Here is a 26,023-nt window from a genome sequence, read left to right as displayed (position 1 = left end):
CAGGCTTCCTTTTTATGAATTCCTTTAGGGGAGGTGGGCATAGACCATTTAGTGTCTTATATATGATACTGACCTGTTTAAAAACCTTAAAATTAGCGAAACTCAAAAAACGGTACCTCTGAAGAATATTACAATGGTGATATGAGTGGGGTTTCCTATCGAATACCTTAAGCGCACTCTTATATAGCTGTTCAATGGGTTTGAGAGTCGTTATACCTGCGCAAGACCAGTTTGTGAAACAGTACTCAATGTGTGATAGGATCATGCATTGGAGATACGATTTAGCAGCACTAACTGCCAAAAAAGGTGTGATTTGTTTAAAGTTCTGAAGGTTGAACTTGATTGTGTTTGTAACCTTTTTTACATGTTTTTTAAAGGTTAGGGTTGAGTCTAACATGACCCCGAGGTACTTGAACTCTGACACAAGTTCAAGTTCCTCTCCACCCAGAAACACATTTGATGATTCCATCACAACTGGTCTTTTGGAAAAAGCCATGCAGACCGTCTTTTTTGCATTCAGGAGCAGGCATGAGTCTGTAAGCCAGTCCTGAACGCTGGTCAGAACAGAAGTTAAAACCGTTGACACCTCTGCATAGCTCTTTCCATGAGTCAGTATAACAGCATCATCTGCGTACATCTGAATATGTACATCTTTACATACATCAGGTAGATCGTTTATAAACAGAGAAAACAGAATTGGTCCTACTATTGATCCCTGGGGGACACCAACCGAGCAAGTGTGATAAGGAGACTTGATGCCATTTATACTAACACACTGTTCTCTATTTGATAGGTATGACATTTACATCAACAAATCCCAAGTACTATGCAGAACGACCCATTTCAAGTTTTTAATGTACAACAATATTTAGAAAATAGGTCTACAAGCTGACAGTCCTCGTCCCTTATATTCCCATAGGTTATATGGAGATCTCAGTGTTTGTCAGTCCTTGTTCATTTATGCCCATATATGGACATCTCTATATCTACTGTAACAGTCCTTGTCCCTTTATGCCCATATATGGAGATCTCTTAACTGTAAGTCCTTGTCCCTTTTATGCCCATATATGGATATTCCTGATGTCATCAGTATATGAACATATATGGGCTTTCTGATATGCCCATATATGGAGATCTCTTAACTGTAAGCCCTTGTCCCTTTTATGCCCATATATGGATATCCCTGATGTCATCCGTATATGCCCATATATGGGCTTTCTAATATGCCCATATATGGAGATCTCTGTATCTCCATATATGGGTATAAAAGGATACTTCAGGTCTGACATCAGGTTTGTTTATATTGGGTTGCTAGGTTTGACATCACAAACTCTATGGGCCATCTGACCTAGAAATCTATATTTGGGCATAGATGACTCATCGTGACCTCATCACACGTCGACCGCACGTGTGACGTGCGGTCGACCGCACGTGTGACCGACGGACGGCCGGTGGAGGTTTTCATACCAGTAAGACTCCCTAATCGGGAGATAAGCGACCGTTGGTCGCTTATCTCCACAAATAGGCCAAAAGTTTGTTTTACCAATTATTACACTCTATGTGAACATTTACATCAACAAATCCCAAGTACTATGCAGAACGACCCATTTCAAGTTTTTAATGTACAACAATATTTAGAAAATAGGTCTACAAGCTGACAGTCCTCGTCCCTTATATTCCCATAGGTTATATGGAGATCTCAGTGTTTGTCAGTCCTTGTTCATTTATGCCCATATATGGACATCTCTATATCTACTGTAACAGTCCTTGTCCCTTTTTGCCCATATATGGAGATCTCTTAACTGTAAGTCCTTGTCCCTTTTATGCCCATATATGGATATTCCTGATGTCATCAGTATATGAACATATATGGGCTTTCTGATATGCCCATATATGGAGATCTCTTAACTGTAAGCCCTTGTCCCTTTTATGCCCATATATGGATATCCCTGATGTCATCCGTATATGCCCATATATGGGCTTTCTAATATGCCCATATATGGAGATCTCTGTATCTCCATATATGGGTATAAAAGGATACTTCAGGTCTGACATCAGGTTTGTTTATATTGGGTTGCTAGGTTTGACATCACAAACTCTATGGGCCATCTGACCTAGAAATCTATATTTGGGCATAGATGACTCATCGTGACCTCATCACACGTCGACCGCACGTGTGACGTGCGGTCGACCGCACGTGTGACCGACGGACGGCCGGTGGAGGTTTTCATACCAGTAAGACTCCCTAATCGGGAGATAAGCGACCGTTGGTCGCTTATCTCCACAAACAATATGTCAAAATCGTCTAGGAAGGATGGTGTGAGTCATGCTGGCAGTATGACATCACACCGTACACAAATGACCCTTATATAAGACCGGCATTATCTACCGACAGATTAGTAACAAGATGTCAAAATCGTTGAAGGTTGAATCTCCAGATATGGAGATAACCAATACATCCCTCCATATATGGAGATAACCGACGAGTCTCACTAAGTCTGACCTCACAAGCCCCATATTTGGACACGAACAACATATAACTCCATATATAGAGACATATATGATACTACTGATTGCGACTTTTATGCCCAATTGCCCATGTACTGTATGGAGATATCATCAGCCATGCCCTTTTATGCCCATATATGGAGATATCATCTGTCTGTCACTTCTATGTCCAAATATGGAGTTCTGTGTCAGCCATTCCCACATATTTCAAATTAGTGACATACTACAAGGGGACACATACTCATATTTGTTGATTATTTTGGTTTCTATGGTTACCAGATAAAGATATTTCACTTTGCACAATTTGTTGATTTTTAGTTGCTATGGTTACTTGATAAAGGCCTTTCACTCGTTTGTTGATATTTTGCCACACATGATCTCCAAATTTGGGCATGGTGCACTGTCACAGTGACATCATAGCTAGTGACATCACCAGCAGCGAAGCTAGCAGTGTGATTGCGGAGATATGAGCAGGGCAAAGGTGTGACGTGTGACGTGTGACCGACGGACGGCCGGTGGAGGTTTTCATAGTAAACTGCTCCCTTACGGTCGCAACTAAACTGCGACCTTACGGTCGCAATGACATCACGCCACATCATCAGCTGTGGACTCTGTGATGTCATCGTATCGCATCAGTATAGGGCTTGTTTGTTTATTGTATGACATCACGCCACATCATCAGCTGTGGACTCTGTGATGTCATCGTATCTCCATATATGGCCATCTCCGTATATGGAGATATAAGTCGTCCATGCCCAAGTATGGGCTGGTGAGGTCAGACTTTGTGTGATGCGTAGGTTATCTCCATATATGGAGATTCAACATTCCAGGCAATGCTCTCTTCCCTGGTGAGAATTGCCCCTTTATATAGGGCTTGTTTGTGTATTGTATGACATCACGCCACATCATCAGCTGTGGACTCTGTGATGTCATCGTATCTCCATATATGGCCATCTCCGTATATGGAGATATAAGTCGTCCATGCCCAAGTATGGGCTGGTGAGGTCAGACTTTGTGTGATGCGTAGGTTATCTCCATATATGGAGATTCAACATTCCAGGTGTAACTATGGCTACCCGTATGACGTGAGAGGTGGAGGTTGTGATATTTGTGGAGATAAGCGACCAACGGTCGCTTATCTCCCGATTAGGGAGTCTTACTGGTATACTATGTTCACAATGCGTCACATAACAGTGCGTTATGAGTTCATATATATAGAGCTGCTGTTATTTTGGAAAATAATAGTTTTAATGTTTTACATTCTCAGATTTATTTAAATAGGGTCTCCAAGTTGAAAGTGGTTAAAACTTTGAGAAATGTGCATTTGATCAGCACTTTAAATCGATAAAAGGGGAGGTTGTTCCGTGGCGCTAATGGAGTCCATAGTCCTGCTGGGATTTTCCAACAGTGTGGAGAGAGTTGGCTCAGACCACTGGAGTTGCTGCTGCTGGTGTTCCTTGCGTCAACTGTAGAAGTTCGCTGTTTTCCGCTCAGTGTTTTGGTTCTCTTGCACTCCAGCATCTATTCAGCAATGCATTTACCACATCATCTGCAGCAATATGTGTTTGCTGGCTGAGTTTCATCCTAGTACGTGAATTCCTTACGAAGCAAGGTTGTGCGTGGCGTGCACAGGCCATGGTAGCACCCGAAGCTTCAATATTCAGGTCATCTGCCGTATAACTACTCAGGAAGATATGGCTTTAGCTTGTGCTAGGGCTGTCACAATTATGACATAATCGTCTAATTGCAATTATTTGACATAATCACAATTATTTTTCATAATCGTCATAATCCTTTCCATGTTGAAAAATGTTAATATATTTTTTAAAAAAAACTCAAAAATAGTGGAAATAGCAGATCTACAAGCTCACAACACGTCACGTCGTGTTGTGAGCGTGTAGATCGGCTATTTCCACTATCAATGTTCTTTTTTAAGTAAAGTTGTTAAATATGTCAGTAATTTCTTTGTATATTTAGGTTATGTGTCATATCTACCATGTGCAACTTAAAAGCCTAAAAGCCAAACAGAAATGTAATTGTCAACGTAAAAAAAAATATTAAATCGTCAATCACAATTATTTGAGTGACAATTAATCGTTATGTAAAATGTCATACTCGTGACAGCCCTTGTGCTGATTGGTCAGCTGCTGTAAACCCTATAGGCAAAGGCAAATAAAGGCTTGGTAGTGATAGAAGCAGTTTATTTTCCTTACAGTACATCTGTGCTCTTACTGGTGTTATATCTGTGTTTTGCTTCTTAGGCTATTACAGTATGTAAATTGGTGGAGTTCTCTAAAACTCAGAAGCCAGAGTCACTTTTAGCCAGTTTATTTATTTTTGCTGGATTTCCAAATTTCCCCAGTGTTTTGTGAACCTCTGCAAACAGTTGCAATTTATATGCCCCGCTTAGACTGTCAACATTAGTCCCCCAGTTGAGAGGTAATAAAAAATGAATTCTGGAGGAAAACAGTCTCTCAGCAGCATCCCATCATGTTAACATTGTGCTCCGTTTACTAGCATAACTGATAACATTGCATAATGGATAGGAGGCCAGCTGCAGGGATTGTTTGGGTGTCTGAAGTTGTGTGTTATCCTTGCAGTATGTTATGCACGGTTAGCGTACTCCGTGTGGGTTATCAGGGCAGTGCTTTCTCCGCTCCGCTGGGATGCTATCAGTGTGCTCGCGATGAGAGTCTGTGATTAACTCCTAGGGGCGAGCAGCGAACAGCTGAGGTCAGCAAAATGGGTTTATTGATGCCGTATTTCAGGCCAGGCTTCCAGCGGTGTGTGCTGTTACATTATGGATAGTGTACTGATGAAAGGAATTAACGGCACTCGGGAGGCAAGCAGTTAATTTTGACGCTAACCCTACAGTATAGGTGTCTCTAGGCTAACCTTCATTTTTGTGGTCGGAATACCTTCATGTTTTTGTGGGTTCATCATGTTGGTTTTCACCACAGGAAATATGTACTGTGTGTGCCTGTTGTGTCTGCTCCTGCTGTTCCATCCTCCAGGTTTAGATTGCTATCAGGATGAGGGTGCAGGCTGCCATTCAACTTGTTTTTGGCTTGCTTCCCCGATGCGACGAAACATCCCTCACGGCACATACTGTACGCAGGGACCCCCAGTCCCCACTACATACTGTATAAAATTGTGTCTTATGAAAGCACTGTCATCAGTCTATGACATTTAACCACTTAAATCATGGTAGTACATTTGACCTTTTCACTCTACACCAAACCTATTTGCCAACAATAGCAGCTCTACAAGCTCTCAACGCCTCGCAGTGTAGGCTAAAGTTCTCCTTAGAATAGGGATGCGAGGGTTCAAGTTGTTCATTGAAAATAATGATCCTATCACACAAAGATTTGGTGGCCCCCTTGAAGTAACTCTGAGGACCCCCTAGGGGACCCATACCCCCTGTTGAAGGCCCCTGACATACACAGTGCATACTGTAGTAACATCATCATAACAACAACACCATGATTTCCAGATTTACTTCACACTAACTGTATATCACACTTCTCATCAAAATAAACTCCCGCCGCCGTCTCCTCCTGTCTCCCCCTCTCTTATATTTTCCTTTTCTGCATCTCTCATCTCTGTTTTTCTCTTTCTGTCTTTCCCTCTTCCTCTGGGTTACTCTCTCTCTCTCTCTCTCTCTCTCTGTCTCTGATTCCTCACATCCTTATTACTGTATATCTCTCATTTCTTGACCTCTCTCTCTCTCTCCAGGGTCAGAGGGAAGAAGCATAGTGTTGTTCTACGTACCCAGCTGACAGTCCGCGTCCACGCCTGCATTGGTGAGTGCTGTATAACATGTTTATATATGCGTTTAACATGCACCTCACCCCCCCGCCCGTTCCCGGACACAGCATGCATGTTGCCCTCCCAGTGCGCAAAGCACTGAAAAGCAGGCACACACGCGCGCGCACACACACACACACACACACACACACACACACACACACACACACACACACACACACACACACACACACACACACACACACACACACACACACACACACACACACACACACACCGTAAACATGTAAATCTCCAAGCAGACGTCCTGAAGTACAGTACACTATGTTGTCCTTTGGGGGTCGTGCTTCCTGACATGTGTTCAAGTGTGTGTGTGTGTGTGTGTGTGTGTGTGTGTGTGTGTGTGTGTGTGTGTGTGTGTGTGTGTGTGTGTGTGTGTGTGTGTGTGTGTGTGTGTGTGTGTGTGTGTGTGTGTGTGTGTGTGTGTGTGTGCGTGCGTGAGTGTGTGTGTGTGCTGCTGAGACCTAAGACCTCCCACTCCGAAGCGACCCACGAGAGGTTTGGACTGGCTGGACTGGGTTTTTGAGGATTCTGCCCATTCAGCAACACATTGCAGACTGATTTAGGGGAGGAGGCTTGTGATGAACTGCGTTTAAATGAACATGTATGACAGAGAGAGAGAGAGGAAAGTGAAAGTAGGCAGGATATGTTGGTGTGTGTCGCTGTGTGTGCATGTGTACGTGTATGTGGCAAGTCTGAGTAAAATAAGAGAGGCTCAGAGTGTGTGTGTGTGTGTGTGTGTGTGTGTGTGTGTGCGCGCGTGCGTGCGTGCGTGCGTGTGCGTGTGTGTGTGTGTGCGTGCCTGTGTCTGTGTGTCCATCGTGTTGTCAGAAGTGTGTGAGCATGGCCTTGGTACTCTGTGTGTCAGTGAGGCCTTCCTCGTTGTCCCTATGGGGCTGGTAAAGCTATTACTGTGTGATGCCCTCGAGTATCCTTAGTTTACACTGGGAGGGAGACAGAGGGAGGGAGGGAGGGAAGGAGGTAACGTTGTAGAATGATGGAGGGCGAATGAGGAAAAAAAGGAGAGAGTATATAGGGTACAGAGAGCAAAATAAGATACGATAAGAGGAAGGAAAAATGTCGGAGCCGAGGCAGAGAGCGAGAGCCGATGGAGAGAGAGAAGGGCAAAGTGAGGTCAATGTGGTTTCAACAAACATGAGGTCCTCCACATGTTCCCTTCATGCTGTCCTGCCAGCCATTCATGTGTTAACTCATGTGCCTTTTCAAAGTTTTCAAAATGCAAAATGTTTACATTGTTGTCGTTATGCACCGTACAATCCTGTAGTAGTAAGCCTTGCCGAGCCATGAGGCCCATAAGGCAGGAGCTCATCTCCTGTTTCTGTAGCGTGAGGCAGCTTGATGCACAAGTACACCGCCTGGACATGACGCTAGTATGTCACAGGTACTTACCCCAATCTAACCCTTGATGCCGAGTGCCAAGCAGGGAGGCGCTGGTATGACCCGGCCGGGGATCGAACCCTGACCTCCCAGTCTCAGGGAAGACACTTTGACCACAAGGCTACTGAGCTGGTATACAATCCTCTAGTGTTCATTTAATCCTGAGAGTGTACAAACAGATCCTTTCAGTTCCATTTGTACATTATTTTACTGTGTGAAATGAAGCAGGTGTCAGTTGAAAATACTAAACCAGATCGAGTATTTATTCAATATAATCACCTCAACATACTGTATGTTTGGTTACGTCAGTTCAACCAGTGGCTCTCAAAGCTGGTCCCCCAGGGGTCCTTGAATGGATTTCAGGGGGTCCCCCATCACAATGAGTTAATATAACATCGCCTCTGGGGCCTCCGCTGGCCTACTGGTCCATGCACATTATATACCACATAGGCTCTGATGCCTTGACAGCATGTCGCAGGTTTGGATCCCGATCCTGTCAGTCTACTAACTGTCCTATCAATAAAGGCATAAAAAGCCCCAAAACAAATCTTTAAAAATATATATAACATCGCCACTTTAACCCTATTTTATAGGGCATTAAAATATTGCCAATCTACAAGCTCACGACAATGAAACAATTACTATATTATTTTTCTTTTTACACAAATCTTCTCTTCTGTGGGTCCCTGGCACAACTTGTTTTCAGATGGGAGACCTTAACCAAATACATAATATATCAATTTGGCTGTCCTTGACATGTTTGACAAATTGACAAATGTCTCAGAACAAATGTTGTTAAACAACATGAAACCACAATTCAATACAATTAGAAAGGATTTCTTTTTCAACCTGATGCTATACACCAGGAGTTCCCAAACTTTTTTGTCTCAGGGCACCCCATGAATATTTTTTTAATCCGAGGCACCCCTACATTATAATTTTCACTCCCAGCACCTTATATTTATAGCATATCGTCGTTGTCGGGTGGAAACCTTGTATGTCCAAAACCGTTCGTTTTGTATTTATCATCTAGAAAATGTACTAAACTCGTTGTGTGCTTGTAGATCTGCTGTTTTCACTAGTTTTGTGCGACAGTCTTGTATGATGAAGCAGGGCTTTGCTTTACCAAAAGACGTACACATTTGAAACTTGGAGATACGAGGTTTCTGCCCGACAGTGACGATATTTTAGTGATTATGTTGCGAGGAAAATGTTGAGATAATAGCCATTTTGGTTAGAACTGACTGAAAATAACTTTTCAGTCAGTTAAAATGATACTAAATATGCCGTAAATATCTCACGGCACCCCTGGACTGCCGTCATGGCACCCCAGGGTGCCCCGTCACCCACTTTGAAAACCCCTGCTATACACATACGGTAGTTGCCCTCTTTTTCAAGTCTCCTTATACTTTTCTATCTCTCTGCCTATCATGGCCTCTTCCTTCCTCCATACCACGTCTACATGGTCCACATTCTCTGCGCCAGTGATAGTAGTGCTAATTCTGGACTCTAGAATCACTGCCTCCGATTGGCTGAGAGCCCGAGGAAAGGGTGAGAGGTCAATGGGGGTGGATTTTAGTCTGTTAAAGAGTGGTGGCACGCACACAGTATATTATTCTCTCTCTCTCTCTTTCTCTCTCTCTCTCTCTCTCCCTCTCTCTCTCTCTCTCTCTCTCTCTCTCTACTAGTTGCCACTATCCCCTGTAAAGCTATTCCAATGACATCATAATAATCATAATTATAACAACAACGATAATAATAATAAATAATAATTCAACGATAGCAATAATATTAATAATAATAGTACAATATACTTTATATGGAACTTTTGTGGAACATTTAACAAAGTTTCAAACAGTAAAATATGATACCAGTATCAAGCAATACATAAAATAAAAAAGGGATGATGACCAATGTGGATATAGGTTACTATGTGGCCCTCTGCCCTCAGTAGAGTGGGGGGTTTAGTGAAGTCCCGTGAGCGTTTGAGACCGATGAGCTCTGCTCTTAAGTGGATGAGAGGAGCTGAGTACGCAGCCACCTGCTGCACACACACACACACACACACACACACACACGCGCGCGCACACGCGCACGCACACACACACACACACACACACACACACACACACACACACACACACACACACACACACACACACACACACACACACACACACACAGGCATGCATGCATGCACGCACATATGCACATGCACCCCATGCTCATATACCCGCACGAAAGCATGCGCATTCACACCTGGACAGGTGCAAGCACATTCACACCTGGACAAGTGCATGCACGTGTGATCACGCCGCATACACATTACAGCATTCCCCTTGTCAACCTCCAGTGTCTCTCTGTAGTGGTATAAAATAAATCACACACACACACACACACACACACACACACACACACACACACAGACACACACACACACACACCATCTTCTCATAGCATTTTCTTTGGTTGAAACCAGTTCCAGGCTGCATTTGCTACATCTTTCAGGGCAAAACATTGTATTGGAAACGCGTAATGGAAAAAAAGCTGCGTCTTCACCGAATGATCTGCGTTCCTTTTTGAAGGGTCATCATGAGTGGAATCTGAGTTTCATCCCATGATGCCAAGGCTCATTGTGTGGACCACAGCCAGGGGCGTCACAAGGGGGGGGGGAGTGGGAGTTACTGAGTTACTAGGGCCCAAGGTGGAGGGGCCTTAATTATTTAGCTATTGAAAAATAGCAGATATACAAGCTCGCAGCGCAGCATGGAGTGCCACGCTGCGGGCTTGTAGATCTGCTATTTTTGAAAAGTCGTGAAAATGTGTGGAAATCTTTGAATATATGTTGAATATTTGAATTTATATTTTTTAAGTGAACATTTGTAACTAAAATTCTGCTTCGGGGGGGGGGGTCTGTGGCCAAATACATGTCATTTTGGGGGTCCTTCACATGAAATATTCAAAGATTTTCACGACTTTTCAAAAAATAGCAGATCTACAAGCTCGCAGTGCGGCACTGTGAGCTTGTATATCTGCTATTAGTTAAATAGTTAAAGCACAAAATTATGGGTAATAATGCGTCCCCAGCCTAAATGGGTTAAACCCCCTGCTCCTATGAGGAACATTCATGGGGGGCCCGCAGTGAATTCTTGTACCCAGGCAGGGCCCAGAATTTGACCACAGCCCAGGTTGTACAGCAGCAGCTGGGCACAGATGCTGTGCAGCGGTGGCTCATGTTCTGTGTAATTCCACAGCATTAGACATGTAATCAGCAGCATGATCCATTCAGTTACATGGAGCCACTTCCTCTTTCCTCACGCTTTAACCCATTGTTTTGTGTGTAAGCGGGAGGGATGGATGGATGGGAATCCATGCCTCTGCTTTTGATAGCCCTTTCTCTGGTCATTCATGCTTTTCCTTTTGGAAAATGTAGACTGTCTGCGTCTACATTTTGTTTGATCACAATTGATCAATTTTATTTAAAAAAGTATGTTTTTCATACATAAAAAAAGAAAAAAATATATATAGCTCAAACTCAGAGCACATCTCATCATTAGATCAGCTATTTTCACAATTTGTTCTAAAAATAAGTACCGTTGTTCCCTATTGAGCTTGGCACATTTCCTATTTTTTCACTCTCAAAAAGTGCCTGCAATCTGTAGTGTGCATTTGAAACTACATTGCAGTGCACATAATGGGGTGATCACTGCTTGTCTCCTGTGAATAGTTTTATTTTAATTTTTGTTCATTTTCTGTTTATTTCGTTGCTGAGTGAGGTCAGCAGACAAAGTGACGTGAGTGAGATGAAAAAAAAAACATGGGTGAAATGTGCCAATCTCAACAGGAAACAACGGTATATGGTGTTGAAGAACCTTATTTTTTATTATTTGTATTTTGATATTTGTATTTACTTGTTCTTGTATTGTTTTATTGTATTGTACTGATATGGATCTTCCTGGGTCTGAAATAAAGATTGAATATGAATATGTTATACAAATCAAACCCTGGCCTGCACAGCAGACTCATTGCATTGAGCCGTCCGCCACTCTGCCTTTGTTAAACTGACTCCCGAGGATTTTACTTGTGTGTATAATCTGTCATGAACCCTGACCTTGAAATCTTTATAGTGGTCAGTGGGACCTGTTTCAGAAAGGCCTGGATCAATCAAGGGTTTTGCAGGCATCTGGTCATTTGCAGGATCACGCGTCTTCTTTGAGACACATTTGTACAAGCTTTGTACAAGCGGGATGCTTGACATGTACTGTACGTGTGGATTACAGATCTGGATGGATGGATGGATGGATAACACTAAGTCTTTGAGTTTTGTAATTAAAATGTGGGGCAGGAGGAACTCTTCCCTTCCTTTATGTTCTTAATCCTCTTGTCAGTTGAGCCACTCTTCTGCCTGCCGTGACTTGCGATTGGCGGAAGGCGGTAACGTTTGTCATAAGGTCAAAAAGGTCAGGGGACTCGGGACTTATATTCCACCAGGCGACGATGAACTCACTCAACACTTTCATGCATCCAACTTCTGTTAAGCTCACACTGCCTAAAAGTAGATTTTCTTTTTTCATACAATTCTTTTGGTATCTACAGTATACACAAACATGACATGTGTGCCCAAACCAGTGCTACTTCTAAACAAAAGATTGGGAATTTGGAATTCTGACTGCTGTGACTGTGTGTGTCTGCGCGCGTGCGTGCGTGCGTTTGTGTTAGACTATTTGACGGGGATTTCTTTTATCAGCCCGGTCAGCAGAGCTGCAGCTTCATTACCTTCAGGGCAATCTGGGATCCCATTCAGTTAAAACAAAAATTGAAAGTCTGTCCCGAGAGATTACTTTCAAGGCAATGGGTCTGCTTTACAGAGGCTGTCATGGTGCTTTAATGACCCAGCCTTTGTCAGCACTTCAGCACCTGTACTGACCCCATGAGAGATTGGGTTCAGTTTTACAGTTAACTGTAACTGGAGTGGTGCTTGCCTTGTGTACCACGCCTAAGCTTATTATCCCTTTTTAATTTTTCTTTATTTTTCTTCTTCTTTTTCAATCCATGTACATAAAATACTATATCGTCATTGTCGGGTGGAAACCTCGTATCTCCAAGTTTCAAATTTGTACGTTTTTTCGCAAAGTAAAGCCCTGCTTCATCATACAAGGCCGTCGCACAAAAGTAGTGAAAACAGCAGATCTACAAGCACACAACGCCTCTTGTAGATCGGCTGTTTTCACTAGTTTAAATCATTTTTAAAATGATGAATTCAAAACGAACAGTTTTGGACATACAAGGTTTTCTTCCGACAGCGACGATATGTATGTTTCCACATTCTGTATGTTTATAGCTTTCTCTTTTTAATACAGTTTCTTGGTATTTCTTTGGTATACTGTAACTTGGTTGTCAACTGGTTATCGGCCTGGTTATCTCCCTCTTCAGGCTGCCAGGGAAGCCTGTGATCCGTGGAGAAACTGCCCATCAGTGCCTCTTGCCTCAGAGTTAATTTTAGCATGCCAGTTGCAGCAGACATGCATGCCTGTTGCTGGCCTGGAGAGGAGGCCCACTGGAGAGAGGTGGTGCTCGGTTGGAGGTGGGGGGGGGGGGGGGGGGGGGGGTTGGCGTTTGCGGTGAGCTATAGGTGTTATCTTTGGAAAGTGTCGACGGCACAGAAACGTGTGAGGGTGGGGTAGTGGGGGTCACGGGGCAGGGAAGTGCTGGACGTCAGAGGCAGAATGACAGAATTACTGTATGAGGGTTTAAAGAAAAGCTAATGACTGAAGAGCTAAAGGCAGAAAACTGCAATTCAGAGCCTAAAACGTTGTAACCGGTCAGTGTACTGTATGTTAATACAATACAACTGGCACATCTGCAGTGGTTGGAAGTGCTCTCTACTAAGTCTACTTACTACTCTTCCACTGAGAAATATGGGCCCTGGTATCAGATAGGACACCCACTGGTTGACAAGTAATACTGCTTGAAGGTTATAAGCTCACTACAGTATCAGTGTCTCCCCCAGACATACAGTATGGGTATTCCCTACTGTCAAATGTTGGTTTCCCGGAATCCCGGTGACATGGAAATTGCATAATGAGCAGATTCTAGCCATATATTGTATAGCTTTATACTGTATATATATGTAATCTCAGGACAAAACAATATATTTTATACCAAAATGTTGACCCTCAGAACTAAAAGAGATTTCAACTTGGACCTGAAAAATCTCTAAAAAAAAAAGAGAGAAAGAGGAGCACTCATCAGTGTCGTTCAAAAAACGTGTGTTTCGGGTGCACGGTTCTGGAAACAATGAACCTTTGAAAAAAGAAACCTGCACTCACTTAGAATAGATTCTTCCTTGTTTATTATACACTTTAATAAACAAGGAAGAATCTGTTCTAAGTGAGTGCTGGTTTCCTTTTTCAAAAGACCTGAAGTTCTTTCCCATAACCTAAAGGTATGTCTTGTGCAAATGTCTTGTATCCTTTAAAACTATCCTAAATGTATGCCTACATACAGTATGTCACTCCATCGAAACATTTCACTTCCCCCACAATTGGCTCTATTCCCGCCATATCTTAACACTAGACACAATATATCATCAAGGCAGACAAAGGATGCTATGTGACAAGCTCAAACCCACGTTAATTAGCAGTTCACCAGTCCAGGTGAAAGAAAGAGTCGGATCGCCAAACAAAAGACTGCGTGTGTTTGGAACTGATTCAAAAACCTTGCCACTTAGCTCTGGAATCCAGGACCCCTTCTCCTTTTTTTTCCTTCTTTTTTCGTATGGCTTTTATTCTTCTGAATTTTTGCGGTCCAATTATCCACCTCTAACAACCCCCTGCGGTAAGGGAGGGGTGGGCTGGGGGTACTGGAGGTGGAGGTACAGTATAAGTTGACTCACTTGTGGTTTTCACTGGTTCACGCTGTTGCATAACAAATTATCAGGGGGCAGAGAAGTGACTGAGGGTTTGTGTGTTGTATACATATAAATTGTATGTATAATATTATTATTGATTATTTCAAACTTTTGCCTTGATCACGATTAATGAACGTTCATAAAAAGGCAGAAAGAGAAGCTCACGATGCATAGCGATGCGTTGTGTTTTACATCGGCTATTTTCCAATGGTGCTGGAGAGTAGCTGACCACAGACAGAAGCACACACACACACACACACACACACACACACACACACACACACACACACACACACACACACACACACACACACACTTGGCCACACCTTCGGCCTGGGGGAGACAATTAGAATGGGTATACATTTTTGATATGTTGATTTATTGATATAAGAAAATATATTATCACTGTCCGGCAGAAACCTCGTCTCTCCAAGTCTCAAATTAAAGCCCTGCTACATCACACAAGACTGTCACACAAGACTAGTTTAAAATAGCAGATCTACAAGCACAGTGTGAGACGTTGTGTGCTTGTAGATCGTCTATTTTCACAATTTTTAAATCATTTTTAAAAAGATAAATACAAAATGAACGGTTTTGGACATACAAGGTTTCCATCCGACAACAGCGATATAAAAACCTGCTTCTCAATTATTCCATTAACCTACATGAGCAAGCATAAGTCGGTTATTGGTTAAAAACTTCAGCTTATATATTTTTGGAGCTGTGTGAAGCACAGGCTCCCTATACGTGGCTGTGTGGGTCTGTGTGTCTGTGTGTCTGTGTGTGTGTATGTAGCCTGAACTTCCTAAACTTCGGCACGCCACTAGTCCCACAGTTTTGCCACCACACACTCGCGCCATATGTCAAATCGACCGGCTTACTCGGGAATCGTGGGCTATTACTTTTCTAAGAGAAAGGTTCTATAGTTTAATTGATATTAATTTATTAGTGAATTAATTTTCCCCATTGACTTATAATGGGAATCGCAAAAACTCACATTCAATTATTTGTCTCTCGCAAACCATAGGGGCTAGAGTTTCAAGACTTGGAGAGGAGGTTCATAATGATTTCAAGGATTAAATGAAAAATAATTGTGTCATTTGGCCGCATGGTGGCATTTGGCCGCATTATCTGGCATACTTGACATGTTTGGTTTGTCCCAACATGTGAATGGCCCGACCCATGATAGAGGACACACACTAGATTTAATTATTACCAAGGGTGTTAATATCTCCAATGTCACTGTGTTAAATGTTGCTCTCAGATCAGATCATTCTTGTGTATTCTTTGACCTCCACATTACACCAAAAATTAAAATTGGATCTAAAACTATTAAAAAGAGATACATTAATGAGAACACCCCAACACTTTTTATGGAAGCCATCAAAGCTGAATTTGATGTAGCTTCAAATCAAGTTGGTGATTTGCTTGGTACTTTCAATACTAACGTTCTGAATGTAATTAATGCCATTGCTCCTGTTAAAGATAAATTAATTACAAATAAGCAAACGGCACCATGGAGAAATACTCTCTCTGTAAGGGCCCAGAAAAGAGAATGTCGAAAAGCAGAGCGAAAATGGCGTAAATCAAACCTCCAGATTCATTTTGAAATCTATAAAGAAAATCTACATGCTTTTAATATGATATTGAAAAGTGCCAGGCAATCATATTTTTCTGATATCATTAAAAAGAACAGTAACAACTCACGTGTGTTATTTGCTACATTTGACAGGTTAACTAATCCTCCAGTTCCAATATCATCCGAACTAGTCACTACCAGCAAATGTAATGAGTTTGCATCATTTTTTAATGACAAGATTCAAGGAATCAGGTATGCTTGTAACCCCTCAGTGTCAAACACGGCCTTATCACTACCACAGGCCCCCAGAAGTAACATGGTATGTATGGTGCAATTTAATTGCATTGATGACAAAACACTTGAAGATATTGTATCCAGTTTAAATTCATCTACCTGTTGCCTTGATGTTTTACCCACTAGTTTTTTCAAAGCTGTTTTGGGCAGTCTGGTGAAAGAACTAGTAAATATTGTGAATGGTTCTCTTCAATCTGGCATTTTTCCTGGGCACCTGAAAACTGCAGTTGTCAAGCCTCTCCTTAAAAAGAGCAGCCTTGATGCTGCTGTACTAAATAATTATAGGCCCATATCAAATTTACCCTTTTTAGGTAAAATTATTGAAAAAGCTGTTCATCAACAACTTAGTCACTTTTTACTTTTAAATAATCGTTTTGATCAGTTTCAGTCTGGATTTCGGCCCCATCACAGTACTGAGACTGCACTCATAAAGGTTTTAAATGACATTCGACTTATAACTGACACTGCCAATGTGTCTGTTTTAGTTTTATTAGATCTTAGTGCCGCGTTTGACACTGTGGACCATTCAATTTTATTACAAAGATTAGAGCACTGTGTGGGACTCTCTGGAATTGTTATTGAGTGGTTCAAATCATACCTTAATAACAGGAAATACTTTGTCTCTATTGAAAGTTGTGTGTCTGAACAGATGGCTATGACCTGTGGGGTTCCACAGGGGTCCATTCTTGGACCCCTCCTATTCAATCTGTATATGCTCCCCCTAGGACAAATAATAAGCAAAAATAAAGTAAGTTACCATAATTATGCAGATGACACACAAATCTACATATCTGTTGCATCAACCGACTATTCTTCCATTGATTCTCTCTGTCACTGCATTGAGGAAATCAATGACTGGATGCGGCAAAATTTTCTACAATTAAATCAAGATAAGACTGAGATCATTGTTTTTGGACCACAGAAGCAGAGACAGGGAGTAATTTCTTACCTTGAATCCCGGTCTCTTAAACCTAAGAGTCAAGTGAGAGATCTTGGTGTTGTCCTAGATTCAGATTTGAATTTTAACAGTCATATCAAATCTGTCATTTCATCTGCCTATTATCATCTCAAAAATATTGCACGGGTCAGGGGAATTATGTCCAAGCAAGATTTAGAGACACTTATACACGCTTTTGTTTCCAGTAGACTGGATTACTGTAACAGTCTGTTCACAGGACTCTCAAGCAAAGCCCTTAAACAACTTCAACTGATTCAGAATGCTGCTGCTAGAGTCCTGACAAATACTAGAAAATATGACCATGTTACACCAGTTTTAAAATCCTTACATTGGCTACCAGTCTCCCAGAGAATTGATTTTAAGATTCTGTTAGTTGTCTATAAATGTCTCTGTGGCTCTGGGCCCAGCTATCTCCTGGACATGTTGAAGCCTTATGAACCCCCTAGAACACTCAGGTCATCTGGTGCTGGCCTGCTAATTGTTCAAACTGTAGGAACAAAACATGGCAAAGCAGCCTTTCACCATTATGCACCACACACTTGGAATAATATTCCTCTTTATATTAGACAATCCCCGACCATAGCTGTTTTTAAGTCCAATTTAAAAACGTATTTATTTGATATTGCTTATTCTACCTTATGATTTATTAATTATATATTATTTTCTTGTTTTAAATGTATGTATTGTATTTTTAAATTGCATTATTGTATGTATCTGTTTTTATTCTGTAAAGCACTTTGAATTGCGTTGTTGTACGAAAGGTGCTCTATAAATAAAGTTGCCTTGCCTTGCCTTGCCTTGCCTTGCCTTGCCTTGCCTTGCCATAACACCCCACTTTACGTTTTGGCCTGTAACTCTTGAACCGTAGGTCGGAAAATTAAAAATATTTTTTCCCTGGATTCCTTGGGCCATGACGCATCTCCCCATATAGGCCACGCCCATTTGCGCCATGATAGATTGTCCGCCATCTTGAATTTTCTCCAAAACACACTTTTTGCTCCTTTTCCTACATATTTTCTTCAAATGTCACAAAAATCGGTACACATGATCCACACACACACACACACACACACACACACACACACACACACACACACACACACACACACACACACACACACACAGCTCCACTTCACACGGGTGTGATTTTTTGGTTAAATACCCACTCCCATTTATCCCATTTTAAAAGCCATAGTTGAATGCCTTTCTTATTTCCCTCTCTCCCCCTCTCTTTCTCTCACATCAATCCTCATCCATCCATTTTGAACCATGTGAACTACATTTCCCATATTGTAAATGGACTACATTTACTATACAGCATTTCACTAGTCTTTATGACCACTCGAAGGTCTTCTACAAATCAATGTATGCCTCACCATTCACCTCTATTCACTCACCCCCTTCCACATGCAAGGGCAGGTGGAGTCAGGGTCCAGGATTGAACCGGGAACCTTTTAATTCCCAAATGACTGCTCTACTCCCTGAGCCACCCTAACCTTGCCCTACCTTGACCTCATAACAGCTTGAGCCTGGCATGGTCATGGTCATATAGCCTCGGTATAGCAAACTTATCGTCACTGTCGGGCAGGATAAATCTTGTCACCACGTTTCAAATGTGTATGTTTTTTCGCGAAGTAAAGCCCTGCTTCATCATTCAAGGCCGTCGCACAAAAGTAGTGAAAACAGCCGATCTACAAGCACACAACGCCTTGCACCGCGATGCGTTGTGTGCTTGTAGATCGGCTGTTCTCACTAGTCTAAATCATTTTCAAAATGATAAATACAAAATGAACGGTATTTGGACATACAAGGTTTCCACCCGACAATGACGTTATGCATTCCAAATTTAACTAACAGTAACATCTCAGCTAAGAGCACAGCATAAAATCACTTCAGTCTGATTACCAGTGCGTGTGCGTGTGCGCATGTGCGCGCGTGTGTGTCCCCCCCTGAACACTATACAGACTTCAGTGACATGAGCTGGTAAGTGATTAAGTGCAGGGGCTCCACACATTTTACAAAAGGAGTGGGACAGCACTTTGAAGATGAGTCCTTCATTCATTACACTTTACATAACTTACCGTTCAAAACTCTTACCATCCTTATTTACTGTCAGTGTTTAAAGGCTGGGGTTGTTTATTACTAGTGTGGTTGCCTACAGGCCAGGGCAACCAGACTATAGTTCTTGTCCAGCTTTATTATTTCATCTAGAGTCCATTGAGTTCAATGGACTTTTTCCTGATTGGGCAATACAATGGTTGCCCTCAGGGCGATACTCTTCCCACTGTTTTGGAATTGGTGGCAAGAACTTGGGCCATATGTCAAATCGACCGGCTTCATTGGGACACGTAGCCACCCCTTTATGCCTTATAACCATATATTTATGGATTGCCAAAATGTCATGTGAAGCTTGACCAATCCTCAAGCTTAAACCTCACCAGACGTAGAGGATTAGTTCCGGACGCAGACATGCAGTCGATTAATAGGTTAATTCGTGAATTCATTTTCTCCATTGACTTTAATTACAAATGTAACTTTTCCCAAATATGGAGATGACGGACATCATAGGGACTGACAAAGTATGTCCATATATGGGCTTTCCAAGATATGGGCTTAATATTGATGACATCAGGGATCTCCGTATATGGGCATAAAAGGGACAAGGACTGACACAGAGATGATCTCCATATATGGCCATTAATGTTTTAGTGAATTAATTTTCCCTATTGACTTGAATGGGGAAAATTCAAACAGTGAGATGGAATTCATTTGCAAGAGTGACTCGCATCACAGCAACCACAAATGCAATTTCCAATTGCATCTGTCTAGTTTCCATCTTTTTACATAAACTTTATTTTGCTGTGCTACTCCTCCCACAGTTATGATGGCATGCACTTCAGGCAACATGGATTGTTGCTACTCAGAGGCAAATGCCCTGATACGCTCACCATTCACAGGAGTGCATTTAGGTGAGATATCAGGGCGTCTCATGTTCATCAAGCAGATTTCCCTCTTATAACGGCTGGTGAGGTGGTCTGCTTGCACTGTGAGTTTTGACAACACTCCAAACAATCCCCTGAGGTGATAGTGGAACTGATCTTCAAGGTCCGAGTTGTCAAGCGGCAAGTTCCCGCTTACTGGCTGCTTTTCCTCTTGTTTGACTGCCATTTCTTGGAGGCTGGCCCCACTGCTCGTTTCTCTTTTCAGCAGGCCCCACTCCATGTCGTTCTTTATGGACTTGAGGAGGAGGTAGTGCTCGTACATGTCCCTCTGCTTGTTGGGGCATGGTGGCTCGTTGTTGTTGGCCTCCACCTCAGCAGGGGTCTGGTTCTCCAGCGGCACATCCCTCAGCAGGCTGGGTACCATGATGGTTTCATCCATATTGTTGGCAGCAGCTATAAAGCGGTGCATCATGTTGAGGAGGGAGTGCTTATTGCTGGCTGGGTCCATGTTGATCTGCGTCATGGTGAAGGCTTAGTTGGCTTAGTTATTGCGGCAGGCTGTTGCAGTAAGGCAGAGCTGCTGGATGTTGAAATTTCACTACGAGCGAGGCTTGTCCGATCAAATGACACCTAGTGTGAAGGGGGCTGTGCTATTTATGTTGTGATGTCATAGTGATGACATTGCTATCCTCAATCGTTACATACAACGAACATGAGCCATTTGTTTCAAAAGGCCAGATCTAGGCCAGATGTAAGCCAGGTTTCAGAGTCAACATCTGGCCCAGACATTGTTTCGGAACGGACGTTTTGTACACCTATTGTGAGGTGAGGGGTGCTATATCAAGCGTCCCACTAATGAATCACAATGCGGCCTGCAAAGCTTGGTCAACGGTGTACACAAAACTTTGAGCCGGTAAGCCAGCGGTCACCCGTGGCAGACAGACATTTTTAAACACATTTTCCCCCCGGGTTTTGGGCATGGGCATTCCAAGATATGGGCTTAATATTGATGACATCATGGATCTCCATACATGGGCATAAAAGGGACAAGGTCTGACACAGAGATCTCCATATATGGCCATTAATGTATTAGTGAATTCATTTTCCCCATTGCCTTGAATGGGGAAAATTCAAATGGAAATGGTTTTGTAAACTTTTTGACTGATGTTATCCGGGTTGTAAGGCTGAATATCTTGGACAATATAATGTCCAATCAGACACATCATTGCAAAAAGGGTCATCAACAGGGGGTCCTCAGAGTTACTACAGGGGGTCCTCCAAGTCTTTGTGTGATAGAAACTTTTTTCTCCTTTTTTATATTAACCACTTGAACCATATCCTTGAACCGTGTCCATATTCTGAGAGCGTCAGCCAAAAATAGCAGATCTACAAGCTCACACACTCTTTTCGGTAAAGAGGTTTGGTGTAGAGGGGAAAAAGAGCAGACTATATGTATAGAGTGAAAGGTCAAGTTTTTAAGTATTGACGGTTCAAGTGGTTAAATATCTGAAAACACAAATTGACATGAATCCAAAATACACTGATGATTGTGCTGTCAAACAATGAAACTGTGGAATCTATGAAAATGCTGCTTGATCTCTCTCTCAACTAACGGGTCTTGGCCTGAAAACGTTGAAGACTGCGTTACAATATATAATTATCTTTTAACCTTTTTCTGACCTCTCTGATTGGACTTATAATATTGTCCAAGGTATTTCAATATAATGCAAGACAGGAGTGACCTCAGAAGAAGTGACATCATAATTATGTAATATAAATACAATACATTTGTAATATAAATACAAGAAGGGAACTTTCCATGAAATCCATTGATTAGAAGTGTGCAAATGGAGAGTATGATGTGCTTGGACCTGAAGTCTGGTGGCCGTGGCACACCAATGCACCTGGCGGTTGTTGAGTCTCTTCTTAGAATAGCATAGTTGATTAATTCCCCCTGTCTTGTGTGGCTTTGTTCCCAGTGGATTCCTCATGACTTATGTCAGTGCAACCACACTTGCAATTTCCCAGTATTGCACCTTTCTTGTTCATTTTCTATTGTATTTCCATATTATGTACCGTATATACTGTATATTTACTTTGCTAATTTCTCATTTCGTATCCCTTATTTTTACTAAATATATCTCCTCCATTCCGTCCCTTCTTGATAATTGTGAGAAAGCACTACTGTTTGTTGACATTCTAAGTGGCCAATTTGCATACCGTACTTAATGATTGACGTTTGGAGGATCCCCCACAATGCTGAACTGGGGGTAATTCCCTTAGGCAAGGTCTGCATTGATGCTGACCAGGGACGTGCACAGAATGTTAGAGCGGCAGGGCTGACATTTCTTAAAGGGCTTTTTGGTGAAAATCTCGAAAATAGCAGACCTCCATGTAATGCTCTAGCTTGGAGGTCGGCTACTTTCGATGCTTGATTTCTACACAGAGAGTGCAATTCTTTCAACATGAGACGCTGCATTCAAGTTCAGGAGTGTTAAGGACAAGGCAAATCTCTTGAATGCTGCCTTCAGGTATGGCATGGAAAGGAAAGAGGGCATTTGCAATCACCATAATAAAAACTGCATTCATGGTCTGGAGAGGGCACTTTTTTACAGAGCAGGGGGCTCAAGCCCCCTTTGATGTCTATGTGTGCAACTGTGCACGTGCCTGATGCTGACTTACAGAAAGGGTGCATAAAGGGCTGCCAGAGGCCTCACACACTTAACGATTTCCAATGGGACAACTCTCAAGCCCTCACGTGAACACGCGCCTAAGGCAGTGAGTCTGTAAGAGGGGACATTGGGACCGGGCCTATGATGACTATTTCAGCAGTCCAGCCGTGGGGTCTTTGAGGAAGAGATGTCTGCCGTGGGTAATAGTGGAGATTTAGTGCATCTGGTGTCCACTGTAGTGGGAGATAAGCCTTGGTAATGGCAGCGTGTGCCCACCGAGATAATATGTGTTAATGGCGTGGGGGTGGGGGAGGGGGCCAGACGGATGAAACTAGGGATGGGACGATAATGAACATTCACATCACGATTATTGTGACAAAATAAATCGCTATTTACGATATTATCGCGATAATCAAAATCCATTATGTTGGTGCGGAGTTGCGACGCGTTGTGAGCTTGTAGATCGGCTATTTTTTGGCAAAGACATTTGATAGAGAGTGAAAAAAAAGACTTTATCAACTACATATATTATAAGTACTTTTTACCAATTCTAGAGGGTTTAAGTGGTACCGGATATGCAGCTCGGCAAATAAAAGGTGAATTGATCCCAATGCACGACGGAGGACGATATCGCGATAAATTAATATATCGCTTATCGTCCCATCCCTACTGTGAACCGACATGAAACGCTGTCACATTCTGCTGAGACACTGCTTTCTAGCATCTACAAGGGTACGTGCTGAGCAAGCATAATCTACCTTTATATCATCAATTCATCATTCATGACCTTCTCTCGTGTCCGCTCTGCACACTAAAACGCAGAGCGTTCATTTATGCAAGCGTCCACTAGTATAACGACGTTGTCGGGTGGAAACCTTGTATGTCCAAAACCGTTTGTTTTGTATTTATCATTTGAAAAATGAGTTAAACTAGTGAAAACAGCCGATCTACAAGCACACAACGCCTCGCGGTGTGCTTGTAGATCTGCTGTTTTCACTACCTTTATGCGACGGCCTTGTATGATGAAGCAGGGCTTTACTTTGTGAAAAAACGTACACATTTGAAACTTGGAGATACGAGGTTTCTGCCCGACAGACAGTGACGATAAGGGTCCATTTTCACTCTCTCTGGGTCCAGTTAACGCTCTGGATTTTCTTGTGTCCTCTCCTCTGTTTCTGTCTCATATTTGCTTGTGGTCACACAGTGAGCTCATTAGTTTCATTCCTGAGTTCTGTGGCAGGCAGGCAGGCAGGCATCTTTCATCTTTTATTGTCTCCGCCCCTCCGTAACCTTTATCTCTTTTATTTCCGTCCACCCGTCCTCTTTCCTTTGTGAATCTATATTTGCTCCACTCGCGTCACAATTTGTTCTCCCGGACCACCTGTGACTTTGACTGCGACCAGTTGAGCCCTGAGGTTGATCTCTCTGTGCGTCAGTCACTCTATTTTACTGATGTAAAGCTATGATAACGTGTGTGTGTGTGTGTGCTAGGCTTGTCACGATACTGGATTTCTAACTTCGATACGATATTTTGAAACATTTCGATACTCGATACCATTTTCGATACCACGCAATCAAATCGATTTCAGTGCAAAAATGTTTATTTTTATTTAAAGAAAAATACAGAACTTCTTGAGGTAGATGGTAGTGCACTTTTTAAAGGTCTGCCTTTGATTTTTTTCACATTCTAAGTACAAATAGGCCTTTAAAATAACTAGGAATAAGCCAAAGTAGGAAGGACACACATAAAATTAATGTTGGTGTAAACCAACGAGAGAGATAAAAACTGATCAATATTATCGATATTATTGAAACTATGGAAAAGTCATATTGAAAATCGATACTATATTCAAAATCGATACTTTTCGATAAATCGATATTTTTGACAACACTATGTGTGCTTGCGTACGTGTGCGTGTGCGCGCACGTGCGTGCGTGCATGTGTCATTACACCAAATCAACTGTCACACAGTTGGGAACACACTCTCCCGTTTTCATCCCCCTTTCACACAAGAGGGGAAGGGAAAACAGGAGAGGGAGGGATACGTTTGCCCTCTCTGCCCTCATCATCAGCAGCTGAAGCCCTGAGGAATGGACCCGGAGCATTGCACCCACATGAGTCACGCCTTGCTAACTGCATGGAGGAGATGGAGAGATGGAGCGAGAGAGAGAGGGAGAGGGAGAGGGAGACATGGTTGACGGAATGACGAGGCATAAGGGACGGAGGTGTAGAACAGTGGGAAGTGGTAGAATAATCGTACGGCGGTGGCCGTTCCAGTTCCAGCAGAACTCTCTCTCACCTCCTGTGAATGCCCTCCATCTGCGCTTAGGGGTGGGCGATATGGTGATAATTTCGAGACGATACGATTCTCCATGAGAATAAAAAAAAATAAAAAATAAAATCCTGTTTAATTGTTAATACAGAGATTCATTGCAGAATTCAATTTAAACCTGCATTTTGGTCTAAATCAGTAGTTCTCAAACTTTAAAATGTCAAGGTCTCCACTTAACTCTGACAGTATACAAATTAAACCAAATGGACCCGTTGTATACTGTCAGAGTTACATACATACTTGTAAAGTTCAATTTAGACCTCCCAAAAGAAACCCACAAAGTCTAGTTTTTGTCAAGTAACTTGAAAAATAACCACAAAAACCAACGTGAAAAAGAATCTTGATATTATCGTGTATCGTGATACAGCTTGGGAAAATATTGTGATATTGTGTTTTTCCATATCGCCCACCCCTCCATCTGCGCTGCATCTGCCCTAGCAGTCAGTGGGCTTTGATTACACACAGCAGAAATTGGCTAGTAGCCTACCTATGAATAGAATACAGACAGACAGACGTTAAAGAAGGTCTGCGACGGAACTCTGTAAATAAATAATGAAGATAACATAGTGTTCTCGCCTTTCAGGCGAGCCCACAATAATGA

At 42.3% G+C, this 26,023-nt stretch overlaps 2 protein-coding genes across 2 annotated transcripts in view; one reads left to right on the top strand and one right to left on the bottom strand.

Moving 5' to 3' along the window:
- The window catches only part of fhod3a (formin homology 2 domain containing 3a), a gene marked incomplete at both ends in the record, with an annotated part of 106,866 nt that overhangs the window by 15,151 nt on the left and 65,692 nt on the right, over positions 1-26,023 (top strand). Inside the window, one exon of the mRNA XM_080735570.1 lies at positions 6,244-6,311. Coding sequence (XP_080591696.1) covers positions 6,244-6,311 — 68 coding nt within the window. The remainder of the gene's footprint in view (positions 1-6,243; positions 6,312-26,023) is intronic.
- On the bottom strand, positions 10,014-20,940 carry LOC308292328 (mid1-interacting protein 1-like; the record flags this gene model as incomplete). Its single annotated transcript, XM_080734644.1, has 3 exons — positions 10,014-10,019; positions 10,890-10,972; positions 20,424-20,940. The coding sequence occupies 3 exons, from the start codon at positions 20,938-20,940 to the stop codon at positions 10,014-10,016; spliced, it is 606 nt and encodes a 201-aa protein (XP_080590770.1).

This window comes from Nannobrachium achirus (assembly GCF_963921795.1).
Source record: "Nannobrachium achirus genome assembly, chromosome: 10".
NCBI classification, from domain to species: domain Eukaryota; kingdom Metazoa; phylum Chordata; class Actinopteri; order Myctophiformes; family Myctophidae; genus Nannobrachium; species Nannobrachium achirus.
The sequence above is the reverse complement of the archived record's forward strand: the minus strand, read 5'-3'. Positions and strand labels throughout refer to the sequence as shown.